This window comes from Dioscorea cayenensis, chromosome 12, assembly GCF_009730915.1.
Source record: "Dioscorea cayenensis subsp. rotundata cultivar TDr96_F1 chromosome 12, TDr96_F1_v2_PseudoChromosome.rev07_lg8_w22 25.fasta, whole genome shotgun sequence".
Lineage (NCBI taxonomy): Eukaryota > Viridiplantae > Streptophyta > Magnoliopsida > Dioscoreales > Dioscoreaceae > Dioscorea > Dioscorea cayenensis.
In genome coordinates this window covers 4070315-4089078 of record NC_052482.1, presented here as the reverse complement: position 1 = coordinate 4089078, position 18764 = coordinate 4070315, and the positions used below count along the sequence as shown (strand labels likewise).

General features: G+C 34.5%; 1 protein-coding gene across 1 annotated transcript; it reads left to right on the top strand.

The window, feature by feature from the left end:
• The first annotated feature begins 1368 nt into the window (after nt 1-1368).
• LOC120274032 (TVP38/TMEM64 family membrane protein slr0305) lies at nt 1369-12284 on the top strand. The gene is made up of 9 exons (XM_039280777.1): nt 1369-1657; nt 2915-2976; nt 3648-3702; nt 5732-5830; nt 6354-6440; nt 6765-6881; nt 8990-9082; nt 10701-10731; nt 12025-12284. Exons 1-9 carry the CDS (start codon nt 1562-1564, stop codon nt 12207-12209), a joined length of 825 nt encoding a protein of 274 aa, XP_039136711.1. The 5' UTR covers nt 1369-1561; the 3' UTR covers nt 12210-12284.
• Nucleotides 12285-18764: the final 6480 nt, after the last annotated feature.

Sequence of the window (18764 nt, the reverse complement as noted above, 5' to 3'; positions counted from 1 at the left end):
CTTCTCAAGCATGCCTCGAGATTTGTGCTAGGGTTATGAACATCATCTTGCTTGCAGTGGTGGAGCAATTGATCTTTTCCTTCTTTTTTTGTTTAGGGAAACATTTTTTGATGAAGTCGATGATTTTTTTTATGATCGAATGTTGTCTCTCGTCGTTGATCTTCTCACTGCCTCGGGATGATGATCGAGATCTGGGATCGGAGAAGAGAACCAGCAACAAAGCTTCTTGGATTCTGCCAGGGTGGTGACTACGGCAAAAGCCATACACGTCATCATCACCACCACTAAGTTGTCCTCCATCTTGTCCTTGGCTTCCTCTAGCTCATTTCGTGGTAGTGTTTGGAGAGAGAAAAAAAAGTGTGGGAGAGGAACTAATAGAGCCGAAGGCGACCTTCTCAACCCCTTGGAATGAAGATCGGAACCTAGAATCAGAGAAAAGAGATAAAGACGAGGAAGAGTAAGATCTCCGATGACGCCACGGCCATCACCACACCAATTCTCTTCGTCTTCTTCTCTTTCTTTCTCTTCTTCTTTCCTCTTCTCGTCCTTCTCAGTCTCTCCTTCTTCTCTTATTTTTTTTGTCTTTCTTCTCTTTTCTCCCTTTCCTTTTTTTCTCTCAGTCTTTTTTTCTGTTTTACCAAATCGCCAACTCCCCGTCATACGGGAGATTTTTTTTCAAACTTTTTCTTCAAATTTCAAATTTTTGTTTCAAAATATCTTCCTTATCCACTTTTTTATTATTTTTTTTAAACTCAAAAATTCAATATATATTCTCACTTTTAAAATTTTAATTATTATTATTATTTTTTATGCTATAACTCGAAGCGTGACAGCTCTTTTTTTTATTTTTTTTATTTTGGTCCTCCTATATTTTTTTATTTGATCATTTTTCCTTTTTTTTTCCTTTTTTTTAATTATTTTGTTTTCAAAGTCTATATAAACAAAGTTTAAAAAAATTAAAACACAATAATTTTTATTTTGATAATAATAGTTTTTTTGAAAATAAATGGTTTTAAAAAATAAGTACGTTTTAAAAAACAATAATTACTTTAAGAAATTGGATTAAGAAAAAAAGCCAACAACATGCTATTTTATAATTAAAAAAAGGTTAAAATCCAAAATTATATTTTTCATATTTTAAAATGGCCCATCAATATATAAATATACTGAGTGGGTATTGATTTGATGGTAAAGGCTATTTTCAATTTTTCATGAATAAAATAATCATAATTAATATAGCTCATTAAAAAAAAATCTCCCTTTTGGGAAAAAGCCCAATAAAGAAACCATACTTATATTTTAAGAAGGGTTAATACCACTCCACGTTTCTCTCAAGATTCGTGCCCAAGAACACCCCAACTTAGATCTCTGTATATTTCTTCTGTTTCTCGCTATCGCTCGATATATATTTCTCAACAGAGCGAGAGAGACGAAGAAGAAGGGGAGAAGGGCGGTGGTAAATCTGGCAAACATTGGGGCTCTGAGGGCTCGGAAGCACGGGAGCGGGATCGAAGGCGGGGACGACGAGGATTGCAGGCCCTGGCGCCGCAGGCTCTCATCCATGGCCGTCTCCTCCTCCTCCTTCTTCCGCCTCTCCCTCCTCCTCCTCCTCCTCGCCGCCATTGTCACCGCCTGCATCACCCTCCCCGTTGAGAAGGTACTCCTTTCCCCCTTTTCTTGCTTTTCTTTCCAATGCCCTCCCCATTCTTGGCCGATCGCGATCGCTGTCATCGTCGGCTGTGGCATTTCGACTTTTGATGAGTCTTCAGTCGTTGCTTTCTTGGATTTGGATCAATGGCGCCAGCGACCTCTTTTATCTGTTCGATTTTGTTTTAAATGGCTCTTCTTTGCGCTTCTTTGATGTTACTGAATTCTGGCTGAATGTGCTTTGGATTTGGTATGTAATGCATATATGGTGTATTTAATTGCTTGTTCTGATGTGCAAGTGGGGTTCATTGTGCTTGAATTTGTTTTGTCTGTGAGTGATTTATTAATGGTGTATGTGTTTAGGATGTTAATTCTAGTGCTATACTTTTAGGAGACATTTGTTGTCTTGTTTGAATGTGTTTTAATCTGGTTCAACTTTCCTTTTGTCAATTGTTTGAGTTTAGGCTTTTTTTTTCCCTGCATAGTATTTTGTGATTACTTATAATTTTAGCTCATTGCAACCAAATTAAGGCTTGGGCAAGGTTTATGAAGTTCAGTTTCCTTTTGGGTTTAGCACTTTTAGAATGCTGTTGGAAGGAAGGAATGGACTGGGACCTTACTTTTCGCAAGTGGATTTCATTTTGCTGTCTTATGTTAGAAAGAAGAATAGGAATAAGACGGGAGGAATAACATCAAAAGCTGTTGACCTAACTGCAAAGAGTTATTTATTGGCACACTAATTTTTACAGGGATGGCTTTAAAATCTCTAACCTTTACTTTACCTATCAAGATCATTACCTTAGTTCTCAACACCTTTTCTTGGATATCCACTTCTATATCCTGCTAATCAAGTAGTTAGAGTTGGAACGACCTGTTCCCTTTTCTTTTTTCCATTGCTACAGCCGCAAGTGAGTGACTTTGATCTATAAGAAAGGTGCCGTATCATCTTCTAAAGCTGTACAATTTTGTTATTAATGCTATTCAATAACATTACCCTAATGGGTGATATTAAAGCAATCCCTTCCCACACAAGGTGAATAACTGTGCTCTTTGGCATTTTTAGATGCCTAAATTGACATATTTCTACCTTCATGATTTCATTATCTTTGCCTAGTGTGTAATTGCTTAGAAGGCTCTTCATACTTATTTCATTTTGCATTTACTTCCTTAGTTCTTGGAATGAATTATTAGATTTCTGGTCCTAAACTTATTTATCATATATTACAACATTTTTTTTATACCCCTGACTCAATATGCTTGTCTACAGATTCTGAAGGACTTTCTGATTTGGATTAAACAAAATCTCGGACCATGGGGACCTCTAGTACTGTAAGTTGCTTGCCAATTATGAAGGACTTCTATACTGGTTCTGATTATTTTCCAATGTTGAGGTTGAGAATAATTATAAATTTACACACTACCCTGGTATGATATGTTTTTCTTCTTCTCTATTGAAGTTATCTATATTAGTCAGTATCCATGCACTATATTTTCAGCTAATGCACAACTCAAACATAAAAAAGCACCAACTATAGTTAATTGAAGCATCTTCAGTTTACCTACTATATGTTATCTGCCATGCGAATTGAGGAAGTTTGTTATATAAATGGTTATAGCAATTGTGTAGATCACTCTATTCCTGACATTTGTTTGGCTGATACATGATTGCTGCATATTGGTATACAGAACTCACATTATGTAGATGTTTACTTGAGCACTTGAACAATTCTCTTTTGTTCTCAAACTTGCATTGCTGTAATTGTTTGATTTTCTATATGGCTCAATCTGCTTAACTATGTATTTCTTGGGTTGAACATTTTATGGTATAATTTTTAGAAAAAATTGTTCAGAAGGTTGCCCTATTGATGGTTAAATGTAGAATTGTATTATAATTTGACATTGCTGAGTTCCACTCTTTTACAGTTCTAGAAGCAATTACTGATTTTCCCTTCTCAGTTATACTGATTTTTTTTCACATTGACATTCTATGCTGGAACCAGGGCTATTGCTTATATTCCATTGACAATTTTGGCAGTTCCAGCATCAATACTTACAGTATGTATGCATCCTCTTGCAAAGTTTGTTTAGCCTTTTAAACATTTTCAAGTGCTTATATTTTACTAAAGTTTCTTGTATATAACTGTATATGGTTTTATATGTATGGACTGGATACTGACATGTAACATGCACATTTGATAAGAAATTGAAGCTCGTATCATGTCATGTGGTTTTGACAATGATATCCAAATTTTGCTGGAACTGAATTAGTTTGGTCTCGTAAATTGGGTGTCAATATTCATTTTTGGTGAAGTTGGTCCCTTATAACTGTAATTGCACAACTTTGCCCTTACTCGATACACAACTGGCTTCTAAAAATATCATGTGTTGCGTATTCGTGCATTATGACTGAGATACATGTAATTGTTATGTGGCGACTTCTAAGTGTATTTTTTGATTTGTCACCATCTTTCATGATTTCCACAATCATAATCGGCAATGTCCTATATTAAAATTTCAATGTCTTTTGATTAACTAACATTTGCACTTAATTAACTAGCATTTGCAAGATCTGAACATGTGTGATGGTATCAGAATTCTATTTCTAAATATTGGCCTGCCTCTTCTTTCTACTTAAAATCTTCTTGTTTGCTTGTTTCTTGGTAGCTTCATTGGCAATTGTTGAATTTGTGGACTGGTGGAATAATGAACTCAAAATAAGTTTTCAAGTTAAATTTCCTTCAATGTATTTTCCTCTTGGAATATGTGACAGATGTTTGACATATGGTGTTGAACTCATTTTGATTTCTAATTTTCATAATAGGATAGAATGACTAATGTCAGTTTTCCTTTTTGTCCTTTGACCATCATTGCTAGCTAAAACTTTGACATGCATAATGAAGCCCAAAACTGACTAACACTTCCAGTTTTTCTCAAGTTACATTCTCCAACAAGCATTTACCTACTGTATGACTATCATTCTTTATAGTTCCTTTTGTAGTATCCTTGATGATTTTAGTTCTTGATAATTATTTTGTTAGTAGCTTGAATACACCAGCTAATTTATGAAATCCTCTCATTGTAGTCCGTGATTTGTGCTTCTAGTTTCTACCTATGATTTAAACTTTAACCTATAGGAAATTGCTTCTAATGGAACATAAAATAAAATAAGAAATTAGGTTTAGTAGTTTTAAAAAGGATGCTAAATGGAGTATAAGCAGGTTGAAGAGAAGGACAGAGGAGTTAATGCTATTAGCATATTTTTATTCCTTCATTTTCTTATTGGGAGGACCAGACGCCTTGCAAATCCCTTCTATGTCTTATTTATGTAATTCTAGATCAATGTATGTAAGGGCTGGTTTGTGAAGAAGGGAAGGTTTGAGGAATGTTTTAATGTTGAAGAAATGTAAACTTCATCATGTTCCCAGCGGAAGTATTCATGATAAAGTGCACTATGGCTATGTGACAGACAGCAAGAATACTTAATGGTTTCATCCTTCCTCAACTGTTTCACTGACGATATGATATGTGCACTTGCAGAGTATGAATGGCCCTATTACATTTACAAGATTACAATGTTACAGATTCCTTCAAAAAGGCTTCTGACTTATTCTGGAACTTGCATCTGTTTAGACTGGGATATAGATTACTCATTATGTAAGCTTGCGGATCAAATTTCAAGTTTCACGATTGTTTGCTCAAAGAAGAAAAGAAAAAAGAAAAACATCTAATATGGTTGTCAGCAATAATCTATTTCTGTATGGTTGAAATGGCAGGAGTGATGAGCATTTTAGCATGCTTCAAATCCTCTTGTCATATATGGTGTTTTGCATTGAAACCTTAATAATCCATGTGGTTTAAAAGACAAATAAACTTGGAACTGAATTTTTGTATCAATCTCCTATGTTTCTTGGTTTTAGAACTTCTGCACCAAATTATTTTATACATAAAAGTATGTAATTAATCAAACTGAATTATATATTTTATGGGCCTGGTTGATTCATTTGGCACATGTTGAAAACTCTATGTTGGGCAATACCAAGCCCTCCTGGCAATCCTTTTCTAAGATCTTTTCCTATTATTTCAGCTTGGAGGTGGATATCTCTTTGGGTTGCCTGTTGGTTTTGTTGCAGACTCTATTGGAGCTACAATTGGTGCAACCGCTGCATTCCTCCTTGGAAGAACAGTATGTAAAACTTGTGATATTCAGCACTTGTTTCATTTTCATGAAGCTTCTTTCTTTTTGATATCTAGCAAACTATGCCTGTGTTGTATGTATGTTTCTATTCATGACTTTATACACAAATTGAAAGCTCTGAACATTTACATGATTTCTGTATTAGATTTCATGCACTGTAACATTTTTATCTTATGATATTCAGTAATTTTAGCAGACTTGGTGCTAAAATTAGTTGTCTGCCAAGTCAACACACGTTTGCAAACTTCGTGTTCAGACTTAATTTTTTGTATATTGCCTAACTTTCTTTAGTATAAATGACACTTCATTACAAGTTCGTTAATAAGCAATCACCTTAGGAATTAAATCATAACTTTCGTAGAACTCTGTCATATGCTAGTTTTCTCATGTATATTCAACTTTAGTCATTAGTTACCAATACCATCATAATTGTGCGTTGTCACTTTTTATTTGGTTTTGTTGTGGACAAAATACTTAACAGTTGATCTATTTGTTTTATTAATGCATGCAGATCGGAAAGCCTTATGTTATTTCCAAGCTGAAGGATTATCCAAAATTTCAGGCAGTTGCTATTGCCATCCAGAGATCTGGTTTTAAGGTTAGAATGCATGAGCCTTCGAGTTTCTTAGCACAATAACTTGCTTTTCCTTGCATGTAGAGCAGAGTGATCAAATATTTATTTCAACAAATCAGATCACAAATTAGTTGACATAATTCTGTTAGTCCAAAGCTTGTTGTTGCTTCTTCTTCTTTTTCTTTTTCCTTTTTTTTTTTTGTGAAATAGTACTGAAATTGCAGTAATAGTTTGATGTTGTTTGATATAATTACTTTACCTTGGTCTCTGTTTTTTTTTCCATTTAGCTCACCTAAAAATTCACCATTTATTACCATCTTTTTGAATGGCATTAATCTTTTTAAACAGATAGTCTTGCTGCTTCGACTTGTGCCTTTGCTCCCCTTCAACATGTTGAATTACCTACTTTCTGTCACACCTGTTGGTATTGTTGAATACATGTTGGCTTCCTGGCTTGGGATGATGGTAATGTTTGCCATTTATAATCCACTGTTTTTTTAAATTGTGAAGAAACTTATTAGAACGTCTTCTGAATATGTGCTCCATCATTAGTATTCTTGTGTGTACAAGTAAGTGCATGTAGACATAATTCTCATTATGCTTGTTTAAGGACGTAACATTTGTTTTGTTTCTTTTTTCTTTTCTTTGAGAATGGTTTATTTGTTTGTTATGTTCATTGTAAGTGTCCACACTGTTTGGACCAGGAGGTCTAAATGTCTAGTTCTTTAAGAATTATTATGCAACTATTTTCCTGTTTATTGCTATTTGTTGTTCCACAGAAGACGACATTGATGAGAATACATATTAATAGACTGACTGTTTTTGGGTCTGTTATCAAACTATGGTTTTTGTACCAAAGTGGGTTGGTCCAAGTGATAGAGGCTTGGGTTGCTTAAGCAAGTGGTTTTGAGTTTGAACGCTTATATATGCAAAAAACACCTGGGGTAATAGTGTTTCCAGTTCCTTGTCGCAGAAAACTGATAGGTCAAAGACCAAAAAAAAAACCAAAAACCAGGGCTTGTTATGAATATTCTTGTCTATGAAATGGGTTGTGTTTCATTGACAAAGATCTTAATCAATGTTGTGATCTATCCACCTGTTTATCATTAACAATTTTGTTTTTGCTGTGTATTGCTGTACTTATTAGATAATGAGATCTCTTCATGAATGTTGAGCACTATGCATTTTGGTGTCATAGGCTGATTATCATTGTCTTAGCTCTGAAGTGAAAGAAACGTTTTGCATGGACTACAAATCTAAGATCAAAAGAATTTTATAAATAATTGATAAAAATGAAGTGAAACATTCTAGAGATAGTGAGCTTGTTGAGAAAATATTGGGTGACAGAGAGAATAATATGAGGCAGATAGCAGACAGTGTGATCGTATTGATAAGTTGTCTTTTTAGTTTGAAGATTCCATGCTAAACAACCACAATGGTAAGAAACATAGAAAATGTCTTTCTTCAAGCTTGTTTGCAGAAGTATTGAGACTAAGAAACAGCTTCTAGAAATTTAATGACATTGGATATAGATCTATGATTTGTTAAATTCAGATGCAAGCATCTGATATGGGAGTATGGCAATCTGAAATATAGATTCCAAAATTGAAGATATTTGTTTGCATTGTTCATCTATGCTTGTCTGTTGGGAATCATTTCAATTTAACATCTATTGGGAACTCTGATTTCATTTTAGGCAAAATATCCCAATATTCTGATGGTCTGTCTGAATAATCATCCTGTGCTTTGAACGATTAAACAGAAACATAACTAGCCATGTCCATACATTTGGGCTCAACTTTCAAACATAGCTAGTTTTTCCCCCAAATCAGTGTTTGAGCCATCATGTCTTGAGGGAACACCTAGAAAATAAACATCCTCCCAGTTAAGTGGATGGCATCAGCTTGTTGTATGCAGTAACTTATAGACTAACATCAGACATGGTTGAATTTATGTGCCTTCATGGCTTCTTTTTTGTTGTAGTTGTTGTTATTTTATTTTTTATTCTTTTTTCTTTTTTTTTGTAGTACACCTTGAATAAATTGCAAGATCTTTAAAAGTGGCTCTCATTAGTGCTTATCATATTTGCTATATTTTCATCTGGAAACTTGTTTCTGATTTTTCCAAGGTTGTTCATCAATATGCTCTTATTTTAGACTTACTTTTACTCATTTGAGTGGTTGAACAATGTCCTTTCAAATAATGGAAGGTTGCTTTGTTGAGAACTTCTCTGTAGATTGCTTGAAAAGCATATTAGTTTTATCTTGTTGCTATTCATTGTTTATTCAGACATATTCATGGTCCGGTTGCTTAGTGGTGAACTTTGGACATGTCAAACTAAGTGCCATGATTCAATAACAGTTATTTTGTGCCAGGAGAATGTGAGCGGTTCAATATATAGATTTAGATCTTTGTATATGAATTTATTTCCATGCCATTTAAATTTGTCATTACACTTCTATTTCCTTTTCTTTTTTTTTACGTTATTTATTTCTGTGGTTTACATGTTGTTAAATGTCCATGGTTACACTATACTTCCAGTATTGATGTTAACATTTTCACAAAACATGCAGCCTATTACTTTTGCTCTAGTGTATGTTGGAACAACTTTAAAGGATATAGCTGACGTGACACATGGTTGGAGTGAGGTTTCAACTTCTCGTTGGGTAAGAATCTCCATCAAGGAACCCATTTCTTAGAAGATACCTCTTAGAAATGAAAAGACACCCAATCTTGGGTATCCTATCAAATTTCTAAGTTATTCACACTGTTTTTGATTGATCTCTGTATTTTGGTGTAATTCTCTAGTTAATTTCATGTCCTGAAGTCTGCTAGTCTAAATCTCATTGACTTTGTTGGAATACTGAACCATCTTTCTGCTTCAAGGAATGTTATACCTTTCTATTCCACTCTCGTGATATTCAAATTTAATTTTCCTTGTAAAGTTGTAAACTAGATATTTTCATCAACTTATTGGAATAGGTCCGCTTTTTTCCAGGTAAAAGAGTTGCCAAGTAACTAATTGTGGCCCTAGATTTTATTAGACCTAAATTGCTTTGTCATCCATAAAGATATAGCCACATGATTTCTATAATAGTTCAAGCTACACCATAATTTGGCTTGTTTCATAAGCCCATTACCATTGACATTCTTCTCCCTTTGCCAATATTCCACAGTACATACTCCAAAGATCCGCCCAAGACTCCTGATATGATCTATATTCATTCTTTGCCTCCAAATGACTAGTCCTTGGCTTTAATGAGCTTCACTATGTTTCGTCAACTTGTCTTAGCACAAACTGAAGCAGCGCCAAATCGCTTTGTTTTCTTCAGATCTCCCATGATAGCATTAACCTCTATATCTGAGCTAGAAACAGCTGCCAGACAAGTAGGACCTGCCAAAAAATAAAATCGATAGGACTAGATTTGAAAAGAAACCCACACCCCCTTCAATGTTATCAATATCCTAAAAATCATAAAGGAATACCATTGCTCAGAAAAAATATTTTTAAACAAATGGGCATGCTTTTTGCAAAGAAATTTATTATGCATGAAAAAGTTTATGACATCTACTTATGAACTGAGAAATATAGTGGCTTACTGATTGAGGTTGGGTTAAAAAGTTGACCTAGTGACATGGATGAAAGTGGCATGGATTGTATGAGTTCAAGAGATGTATTTGAAAAAAAAAAATTTCATGAAAAGTGGTGATTGATGATAGAGAGAATTTATCACTCTTGTACCCCAACTAGGTCTTCCTTAAGGTTCAACATAAGCAAACTCTTTCCAACTTACTCATAGTGGTAATTGCATCCCTTGCTGGTATTTGATGCACTTTCTGTGAGGTTAGGGTTTTATTTTTGTAAAGTTTTTAAATTATTAGATTTTGGCTATGTGCATATTTCTATAGGAATTGTCACTGGTCTTTATATGGAGGTATATTTTGATGCAAGTTATATTATCTTTCCTTGCTCTCATTTTTGTGCAAACATTTAAGCCTGTCAACTATATCAACAAATATGACCTCTTTTGTTTAAATGAATCAACAAAAACATTATTCTGAAGTCTATGATTTCTCTAACGATTTTTCTGCACATTTTTCCCCCTTTAAATGATATTTTATTTTCCTTTAAATAACAAGTTTATTATAAGCAGCTGGATAATGATTTACGTGTGCTTTAAACACTTTTGGTACAAAATTATGGTTCATGTTTCATGGTTCAATGCTAATATTCTGTGAAATGTTCTTCATATAGTGACATTTTTCTGCTTTTATTGGATGCAGTTGTTCATCATTTTGGGCTTCTTGATATCTGGTATTCTTTCTCATGCATGGTTTGCTCATTTGAATTACAGTTATTTTGTAATATTGTGAAATGAAGTCAACAATCAATGCCTTTCACTAATCAATGAAATACCATTCTTGCAAGTTTGTATGATAGTTTGCATCTTTCTCTTGTCCAATTTAATTTTACCTTTCATAACCATGGTTAAGTTTAATTTCCGTCTAGTATGAATTGAAGCAGAGTACATACACTTTTATAGTGTTAGCCTCTTCTAGAAGATCAAGAGTAAGTTAACCTTGAGGTCATGTGCATTGCGTAGGAATAAGAACTTATGCTTCTAAGGGTATCATTTTCATTCAAGTTACTTGTAATATTTGATACCTCATCAATTCATTATGAAATAAAGAAATCTATTGATGTCAACATTTGTTGCATTCCCAGATGTGATGGATTAGCTTTCACAGGCATACTTGTGTTGCCCAAATTTGAATCTGTTTGCATAGAAGCTTCCTTTAATTTTTTCTATTTGCTTATATTTTGTAACTGAAAATAGTATGACTTTGTGATAGCTGATCATCTTGTTTTTTCAGTCACCATTGGTTTATAGTCCAATGGTTTAATTGTCCTTAATTGCACATAAGGTCTCCAAGAACCAGCAGTTCAAGATTCATGGTGCAGAAATATGTGTTTGAGTTTAGGTTTATGGTAACAACTTAGACAGTTCATTTTAGAAAGATGGCTCTCATACTTATGTTTGTTTTATCCATTGAGTCTCATTTATTTCAATTAGTGGTATGAATTTGTGTTATTAGTATTTGATAAATTGGAAACTCAAACCTTGGAATACTTGTATTTCAACATCTTAAAAATATTTTACCTGCTGCTCTAGGTGTCCTGATGCTACATCTAATTATACCAATGGGTTTGATTTCTCTGCGCAAATGATCCTTCGGTCATTGGTGGCAAATTTCATTGGATGTGCTAAAATTTGCATGTAGAAGTAAACTGATTTGATCCATTGTCATAAAGCTGGCATGGAGCATGATATGTTTTGCATTGAAATGATTCACAAATCAGGATTTACATTCTCATTCCATCGCAATCGTATCCGTTTACCTTTTGAAAAGGATACAGCCAGTTGTATACATGTTTTTGCAAGCACACACTCTCAAACAGCATACATAATTCTTGTTTAGTTTAAACTTTGCAAACAGATTATCATATCAGAAACCAGCATGATTCAATAAATTGTGTTTCATTTGGTGCATTTGTTATGTGATCTTTGTCCCTAAACTAAACTTTCCTCATGGTTCCTTGCTGCAGCTATACTAATGGTATGCGTTACCAAAGTAGCAAAAAGATCATTGGAGAAGGCATTGGCAGAGAATCCAGAGGTGGAGAACATCCTCGTCTCGTCGGCCCGGTTGCCCATTACATCAGTGCCAACATCAGATATAAACCAACCATTGATTATCAAGGTCGATTCGAGTAATAGTCACGAGAATTAACACGATTCTTTTTCATGTAAATTCTGCTTCCTTCTTACAATTGCATGATTGAGAGTATCACATGTATAGTAGTTACTGGGGTGGTGTTATGGCCTTTCAGGCTCTGGTTGCTTGCAATGGATGTTCTTTATAAAATATTGATATGTGAATGCAACTAAAACCAAAAAACAAAAAACAAGAAAGAGAAAATCCTTCTTCGGGGTTGTTTGTTTGGAAGGAAATGGGAAAAAAAAAAGTCTCCGGACCAATCAAAACAGGCAAAGTGGTTATTTTTTTTTATTAATTTTGACATCATAAATATGTGATTTTTACCTATTCAAACTTGAAAGTGGCTTTTTATTACCATTTTCGTGATTTGTTTCACTTCATAACAAAGGACCATCATACCTGTAATCTACTATAGTTCAAGTTTGTGTGACTAAATTTGTTAAATTAGTGATAGATCTGTAGAATTTTCCATGCCTCTCATTTTAATAATATTGGCTTGAATACCCCAGAGAAAGTGAAAAAATTAAAAATAAAATAACGAGAGGAATTGTATATGTATATATATATATATATTAAAACTAATATTTGGGTTGTTTTATAGATTTTCTTGGTGTTGTAAATGAACTAAGGCATTTGTTAAAAGCTGAAAAGCTTCACTCATTATGTGTACGTTTTGACTTATTCATTAAGCTAAATGAGTGATTCTTTTTTTTTTCTAAGAATCCCAAGGGGGCTAATTTATTAAAAAGGAATCAGAACAGACAAGAAGGCAAGAACAAACTGCAAGCAAAGAAACAAACTAGCAGAGATAGAAACAAATTACGAAGAGCAACTAAAAAATAAAACCCGAAGTAATGAAGGATTTCATGATCCAGTGGGGGAGATCTCTTCCAAAAAGGAAGAGATTGAGGGCTAAGAAGTTGAAGCCAAACGATGCAAGGGAGATAGCAGGAGACATCCAAACGCGGGGGATGCAATGTATATTTGGTGAACCATGAGCGTCCAAGAGGGATCTGATGGAAGCAAGCTGAGAAGTAAATCTCCATGTGATAACAGGATCGGAATCATAAATGGCGCTGATGGTTGATGATGTATTGACAAATATGTGCTTGATAGTAGACTGATTATCTAACGCCACTTGAAGAGCAACACCGAGTGCAAAGAGATCATCCCGCGAGTGGTCATCTAGAATTTGAGCGAAGCAACCTGCGATGGAAACAACGTAGTTAGCATTAGAAAGAAAGAATCCCACCGATCTTACCTTGGTGCTCATGTTGGTGCTGACATGTGTGAATAAGAAGAGCTCATCTCTGTAGGAAAAATTATTCAATATGAGTTTTTGTCCAAGTAAACCATAATTGCAATTGGTATGTTCCTGCACATGAGCAAGAGCTCTGCAAACAGCAGCAGGGATATTAATATTGGCATTGCGAAAAATTGCATCACAACGAGCTTTCCAAAGGAACCAGGCTGTAGCGGCAATAATAGAAACAATATGTTTAGAGTAACTACCATCAGTGAGCCAAAGACCAGAAGCAAAACTAGTTGGAAAATGAATATAATTATTGATTCTCAAACTGAGATGAGACCAAGCCTGCTTAGCAACATAACATTCACCAAACAGATGATCAATAGTTTCACAAGAGGTGCCACACAAAATGCAGGGGTTATTAGGACCCATATTCATTTGAAAAAGAAAGTTTGATGTAGAGATACGACCATGAAACAGGGTCCAAAGAAAGTGCTTAACCCGAGGGGCAATGTTGAGATGCCAGATTAATCGCCAGCCATTCCAAGAATCAGATTGAGTGGAACAAAGGTTCAAGTGAGCATATACTGAAGCTGAAATTTTAAGATGCTTAGAGGAAGGACACCAAATCCAGTGATTACAAGAGTTATTATCAATAGAGCAAGAAGGCAAGTCCAGGGGATTAAAGTTAGAGCCAAAAACAGAATGCAACTTATCAATGCTCCAACGATCCCCGAGAACAAGATCAACCATAGAAAGATGGTCTAGATCCTCGTTCATATTAAGAAAGGTTGGTTTAAGTGCGATGGGAACATCAGAATACCATGGGTCCCATAAAAAGGAGGTACTAGCAGGGTTGACACAATTAATACGGCAAAATGGTTTAATACGAGCCGCAGTTCTAAATAAGCATCTAAAGAACCAAGAGCAATTCACAGGCACTGAATTCTTCCAAAAGTTAAAATCACCATACTTTAAATGCATAATGCTAACCCAAATATCATTTTTATCATTCAAGTATTTGAAAAGGTGTTTGGCCATTAGAGAGAATTTAGCAAGAGAAAGATTCCGAATACCAATGCCCCCCTCAGGTTTACCTTCATTAATAACTTTCCAATTCACATTATGGATGCCCTTTCCATTGCCGTTCCTACACCAGAAGAATTTCCTAACAGATTTGGTAATCTCAGAAATAATCAAATCAGGGATATGATAGACCGAAAGAGTATAGATCGGGATAGAAAGGATAGAGGAGTTGATCAAGGTGGTTTTGGCAGCTGGTGATAGATTAAAGTTACTCCATCATTTGCAAATTTGACGGACCTTATCTACCATGTGTTGAAAAGTCGAGGCGGCGAGTCGCTTGGGAGAAATTGAGATGCCTAGATATTTAAAGGGAAATGTGGACTGGTTGAGATTCAAGATAGAGCATATGCGAGACGAGATATGCTTATTACACCAGGAAGGAAAAAAGATTTGTGACTTGGCAAGATTGGGGCGCTGACCAGTAAGATTACCATAGATAATAAGGCAATGATTGATACTACGGGCAGCACACCTGGAAGCCTGGGTAACAAGAATTAAATCGTCCGCATACATAAGATGGTTGAAGTTTTGATTGAGATTAGGATGAAAACCGGGGATTGTGTTATTTGTAAGACTTAGGTTAAGCATAGATGTGAGGATCTGAGTCACCATAATAAATAAATAAGAGGAGATGGGGTCCCCTTGGCGGACTCCTCTAGTCGATGAGAACCAGGGTGAGGGGTTGCCATTGACCAGAAGAGAAAAGGAACAAGATTTAAGACAAGTGGAAATCCAAGAAATCCAAATTGAAGGAAAGTTCATACGGCTAAGAACGGCAAGAATTGCACTCCAATTAACAGTATCATACACTTTTTCGATATCTAATTTGATTATCATCCTTGGGGGGTTCTTGATATCAGTTTCTAACGTGTGCACAACCTTATGAACCGCAATAATATTATCAAAAGAGCAACGATCTGAAACAAAGCCGGCTTGTTCACACCCAATCAGACTTGGGAGAACAAGCCTCAAACGGTTGGCCAACAGTTTGGTGATAATTTTGAAATTGACGTTACACAAAGAGATCGGTCTAAAATCAGTGACAATCTTAGGCTTGTCTTTCTTAGGAATGAGAGTGATAAAAGTTTTACCCCAGGAGTTAGGCATAAGGAATTATCGAAAAAAAACCGAATAGCAGCGAAAAGTTGATCACCAATAATAGGCCAAAAATTACGATAAAACTCCGCGCCAAAACCATCAGGGCCAGGAGTGTCTCGTTCTCGCTCTAATCTTCGCAAGTGGCGTCAGCCTGGTGTTAATAAAGTTGAATCCGATATTATTAACACTGAGACTTCTATTTGCCATCTTGAAAACTCTGATTTTAATCTGGTTTCCCAATCTCTTCTTATGGAACAGTATACTAACCTCTCTGTTTTACAACGCCATTGCTGCAACACTTGGGCTCAGCGAGCTCGTTTGTCGTGGATTAAAGATGGGGACAAGAACACCGGTTTCTTTCATGCTATCACTTGTATTCGTGCTAATACCAACTTTATTACGCAGGTTGTTGATATGCATGGTAATTTCTGCAGAGATCAATCGAGTATCGAAAGCGCCTTTCTCATGTTCTATAAAAATCTGTGGAACACTCCTGCTAACACTAATGTCAGTTCTTTCGATGCTCTTCCTAGTAGCCTTCCTTGCATTTCGGATTCAGTTGCTGCCTCTCTCGTTCGGGAGGTCACTAAAGATGAGGTGTAATGAGTGATTCTTGAGTTCAACATCTCCAAACTTAGCTCATTAGGGCTTATGAACATTTTATTCTGTAGCACATTAGTGCTATAACAACTTAAATATGTCATTGTTATTTTAGCTATATTGCCACGGTTAAATATTGTAGATATGTTGTTATAGCCACATGCTTTGTCTAATCTACATTTAAAGTACAACAATATATCTACATTAACACCATATGGGAATTACTGTAGGTATATTACTATAATTAAATTACTTCTGTTGAAATAGCCTTGATTCAGGCTTGGGCTCGGTTAAAATAATCTTGAGCTAAGCTTGGTCCAAACTCGAGTCGGCTTTGTTCGATCAAGGAGTATTTATTTGGGGTATTTTAAAAACTTTGTAATTGAAAATACTTACTCTAGTAAATCTTTTATTTGTTTAGGGGTCCGTTTGATACGCAAGATTTTAAGGGACAACACAGAATAACTTTTTATTGTTATGCGTTTGATTTACAAATGGGACGAGAGTACAACACAAACTACCCAATCGGTACAACACAACTTTTTAATTTTTTGTACCGCTAAAACCAGGGAACAAAAATTTTTGCGAAGTACAAGACAACTTATGACAAAATTGCCCCTATTTAAAATTAAAAATTACACTAAGTAATAACATGATTTATTTTATTTATTTATCTATTTAAAATTTATTTGTTTATTTATCTATTTAAAAATTTATTTACTTATTTATCTATCTATTTATTTGTATTTTAGGATTAAGATATTAATGAAAGTTTATTTGGTGTGGATTAAATGTTTTTAAAATTATGTTAATTTTTTGACTTGTTGCTATGTCGTTGGGCGTTGAAAAATTTGATAAGATTTTCATAAAATATTATTGTATATTTTATATTATAAAATAAATATAGAATAATAAAAATGTATTATCGTAATTTTCTATTTTGTACTTATGCAAATCAAACACTAAACAACACAAAAAAAAAAAAACTTTGTACTATTCAATAAAAATCAAATATAGAACAATACAAGCACTTGTGCTGTACTTTAATATTTGGTTGGGAAAGTGGGCAGGGGTGAGGGGGTGTTTGGGGGTATAGTGGTTTTTTGGTTGGAGGAGTGAAAAGGGGTGAGAGGGGGTGAGGAGGGGTGTCTCACCCCTCATAACCCACTCCTCCAAATTGGGGTCTTTTGGGGGAGTGGGTATTTGTTATTTTTTTTATTTATTAAATAATATAAAATATCAATACTACCCTTCATTTATTTCTATAATTCCCATTATATCTTCATTTATTAAAAACCCTACATTTTTAATGTGTCAATTAAAGATTAATAATAATATTTTTTAATAATAATAATATAAAAAGATAAACAAATATATAAAATTGAATAATTATAGTATTAGTTTTAAAATAATATTATTATTTGTATAATAATAATATTATTGCACAAATAACATTATTAGTAATATTAATATTAATATTAACAAAGTTTGTACAAAATAATCTTAGATACATATAAAAAATTATTATGATCAATATTATATAAAAGGGCAAATTAGTAAAATACACATTAAATCTCTTCTCACTCCTTTCAATCAAACGAAAAAAAATAGATTGTCCCTCCACACTCCTCCATTGAACCAAACATAAAAAATTTTCAAACCCTCCATTCTTCTCCCCTCCTTACTCCCCCTCACTTCCCCCTCCCCCTCTGAATCAAACAAGGGTTAACTGTTTGTACTGTACTATATAACTTGTGTTGTTCTCTTTAACGATGCAAGTGAAAACCGTTTTTGGGATGTATTTGGTTTACCCCCAAATTGGACGTAAAACCAAATCCTGTAAAATCAATTGATCATTCTCTCCTTCATTACCCCAAGCTTCATTGCAATGCTCTTCGTCTTTTGCTCTCCTTTCACTGTGATGTTGTCCTTCTTCACACCAATTTTGCCGTCGAGACCCCTGTCACCGGCAGATCCGTCGCCTCCACCATTAGTGCCAATCTCATCCTCGAGAGCATCATCGGATCCACTAATCTTCATCGTTGTTGTCAAATCCTAAACCACCCTTCCAATTCATCGCAACAGGGGCGGTGCTGAGATCCATGACCATTATACTCCACTACTTGGAGCTTGGAGCTTGGAGCCATGGTGGACTTTATCTTGTCTCATTTTTGGATTATTTAATTCTAATAATCATGCACTTATATATTATTTGTATGCGTTTTTAGTGTTTTTGAGTATGAAGAGATGATAAAATAATTATATGTATTTATTTAATTATTAGTTTAATGATAGGATTAATAGTTAATTTATTAATACAGTAATTATAATTATTAAAATAATATTCATTGATAGAAAAAAAAGCCATTTGTATGTGAAAAGATAATATATATATATACACCTCGGTATTTCTATCTTTCAAGTACAACAAATCAAAATTCTTCTAACCAAACACAAAATCCTATCATCTAACCAAATACTAGATTTAGCTCCATTGCATTTTAAAATTCAAGTATTTACAGTTACAATGTAAT

Excerpts from the sequence above, each read along its gene's own strand:
- LOC120274032 (XM_039280777.1), top strand. The coding sequence starts at position 1,562 with ATGGCCGTCTCCTCCTCCTCCTTCTTCCGCCTCTCCCTCCTCCTCCTC. Across the intron at positions 5,831-6,353 it reads CATTCCTCCTTGGAAGAACA|ATCGGAAAGCCTTATGTTAT; the intron begins GTATGTAAAACT and ends TAATGCATGCAG. Across the intron at positions 9,083-10,700 it reads AGGTTTCAACTTCTCGTTGG|TTGTTCATCATTTTGGGCTT; the intron begins GTAAGAATCTCC and ends TATTGGATGCAG.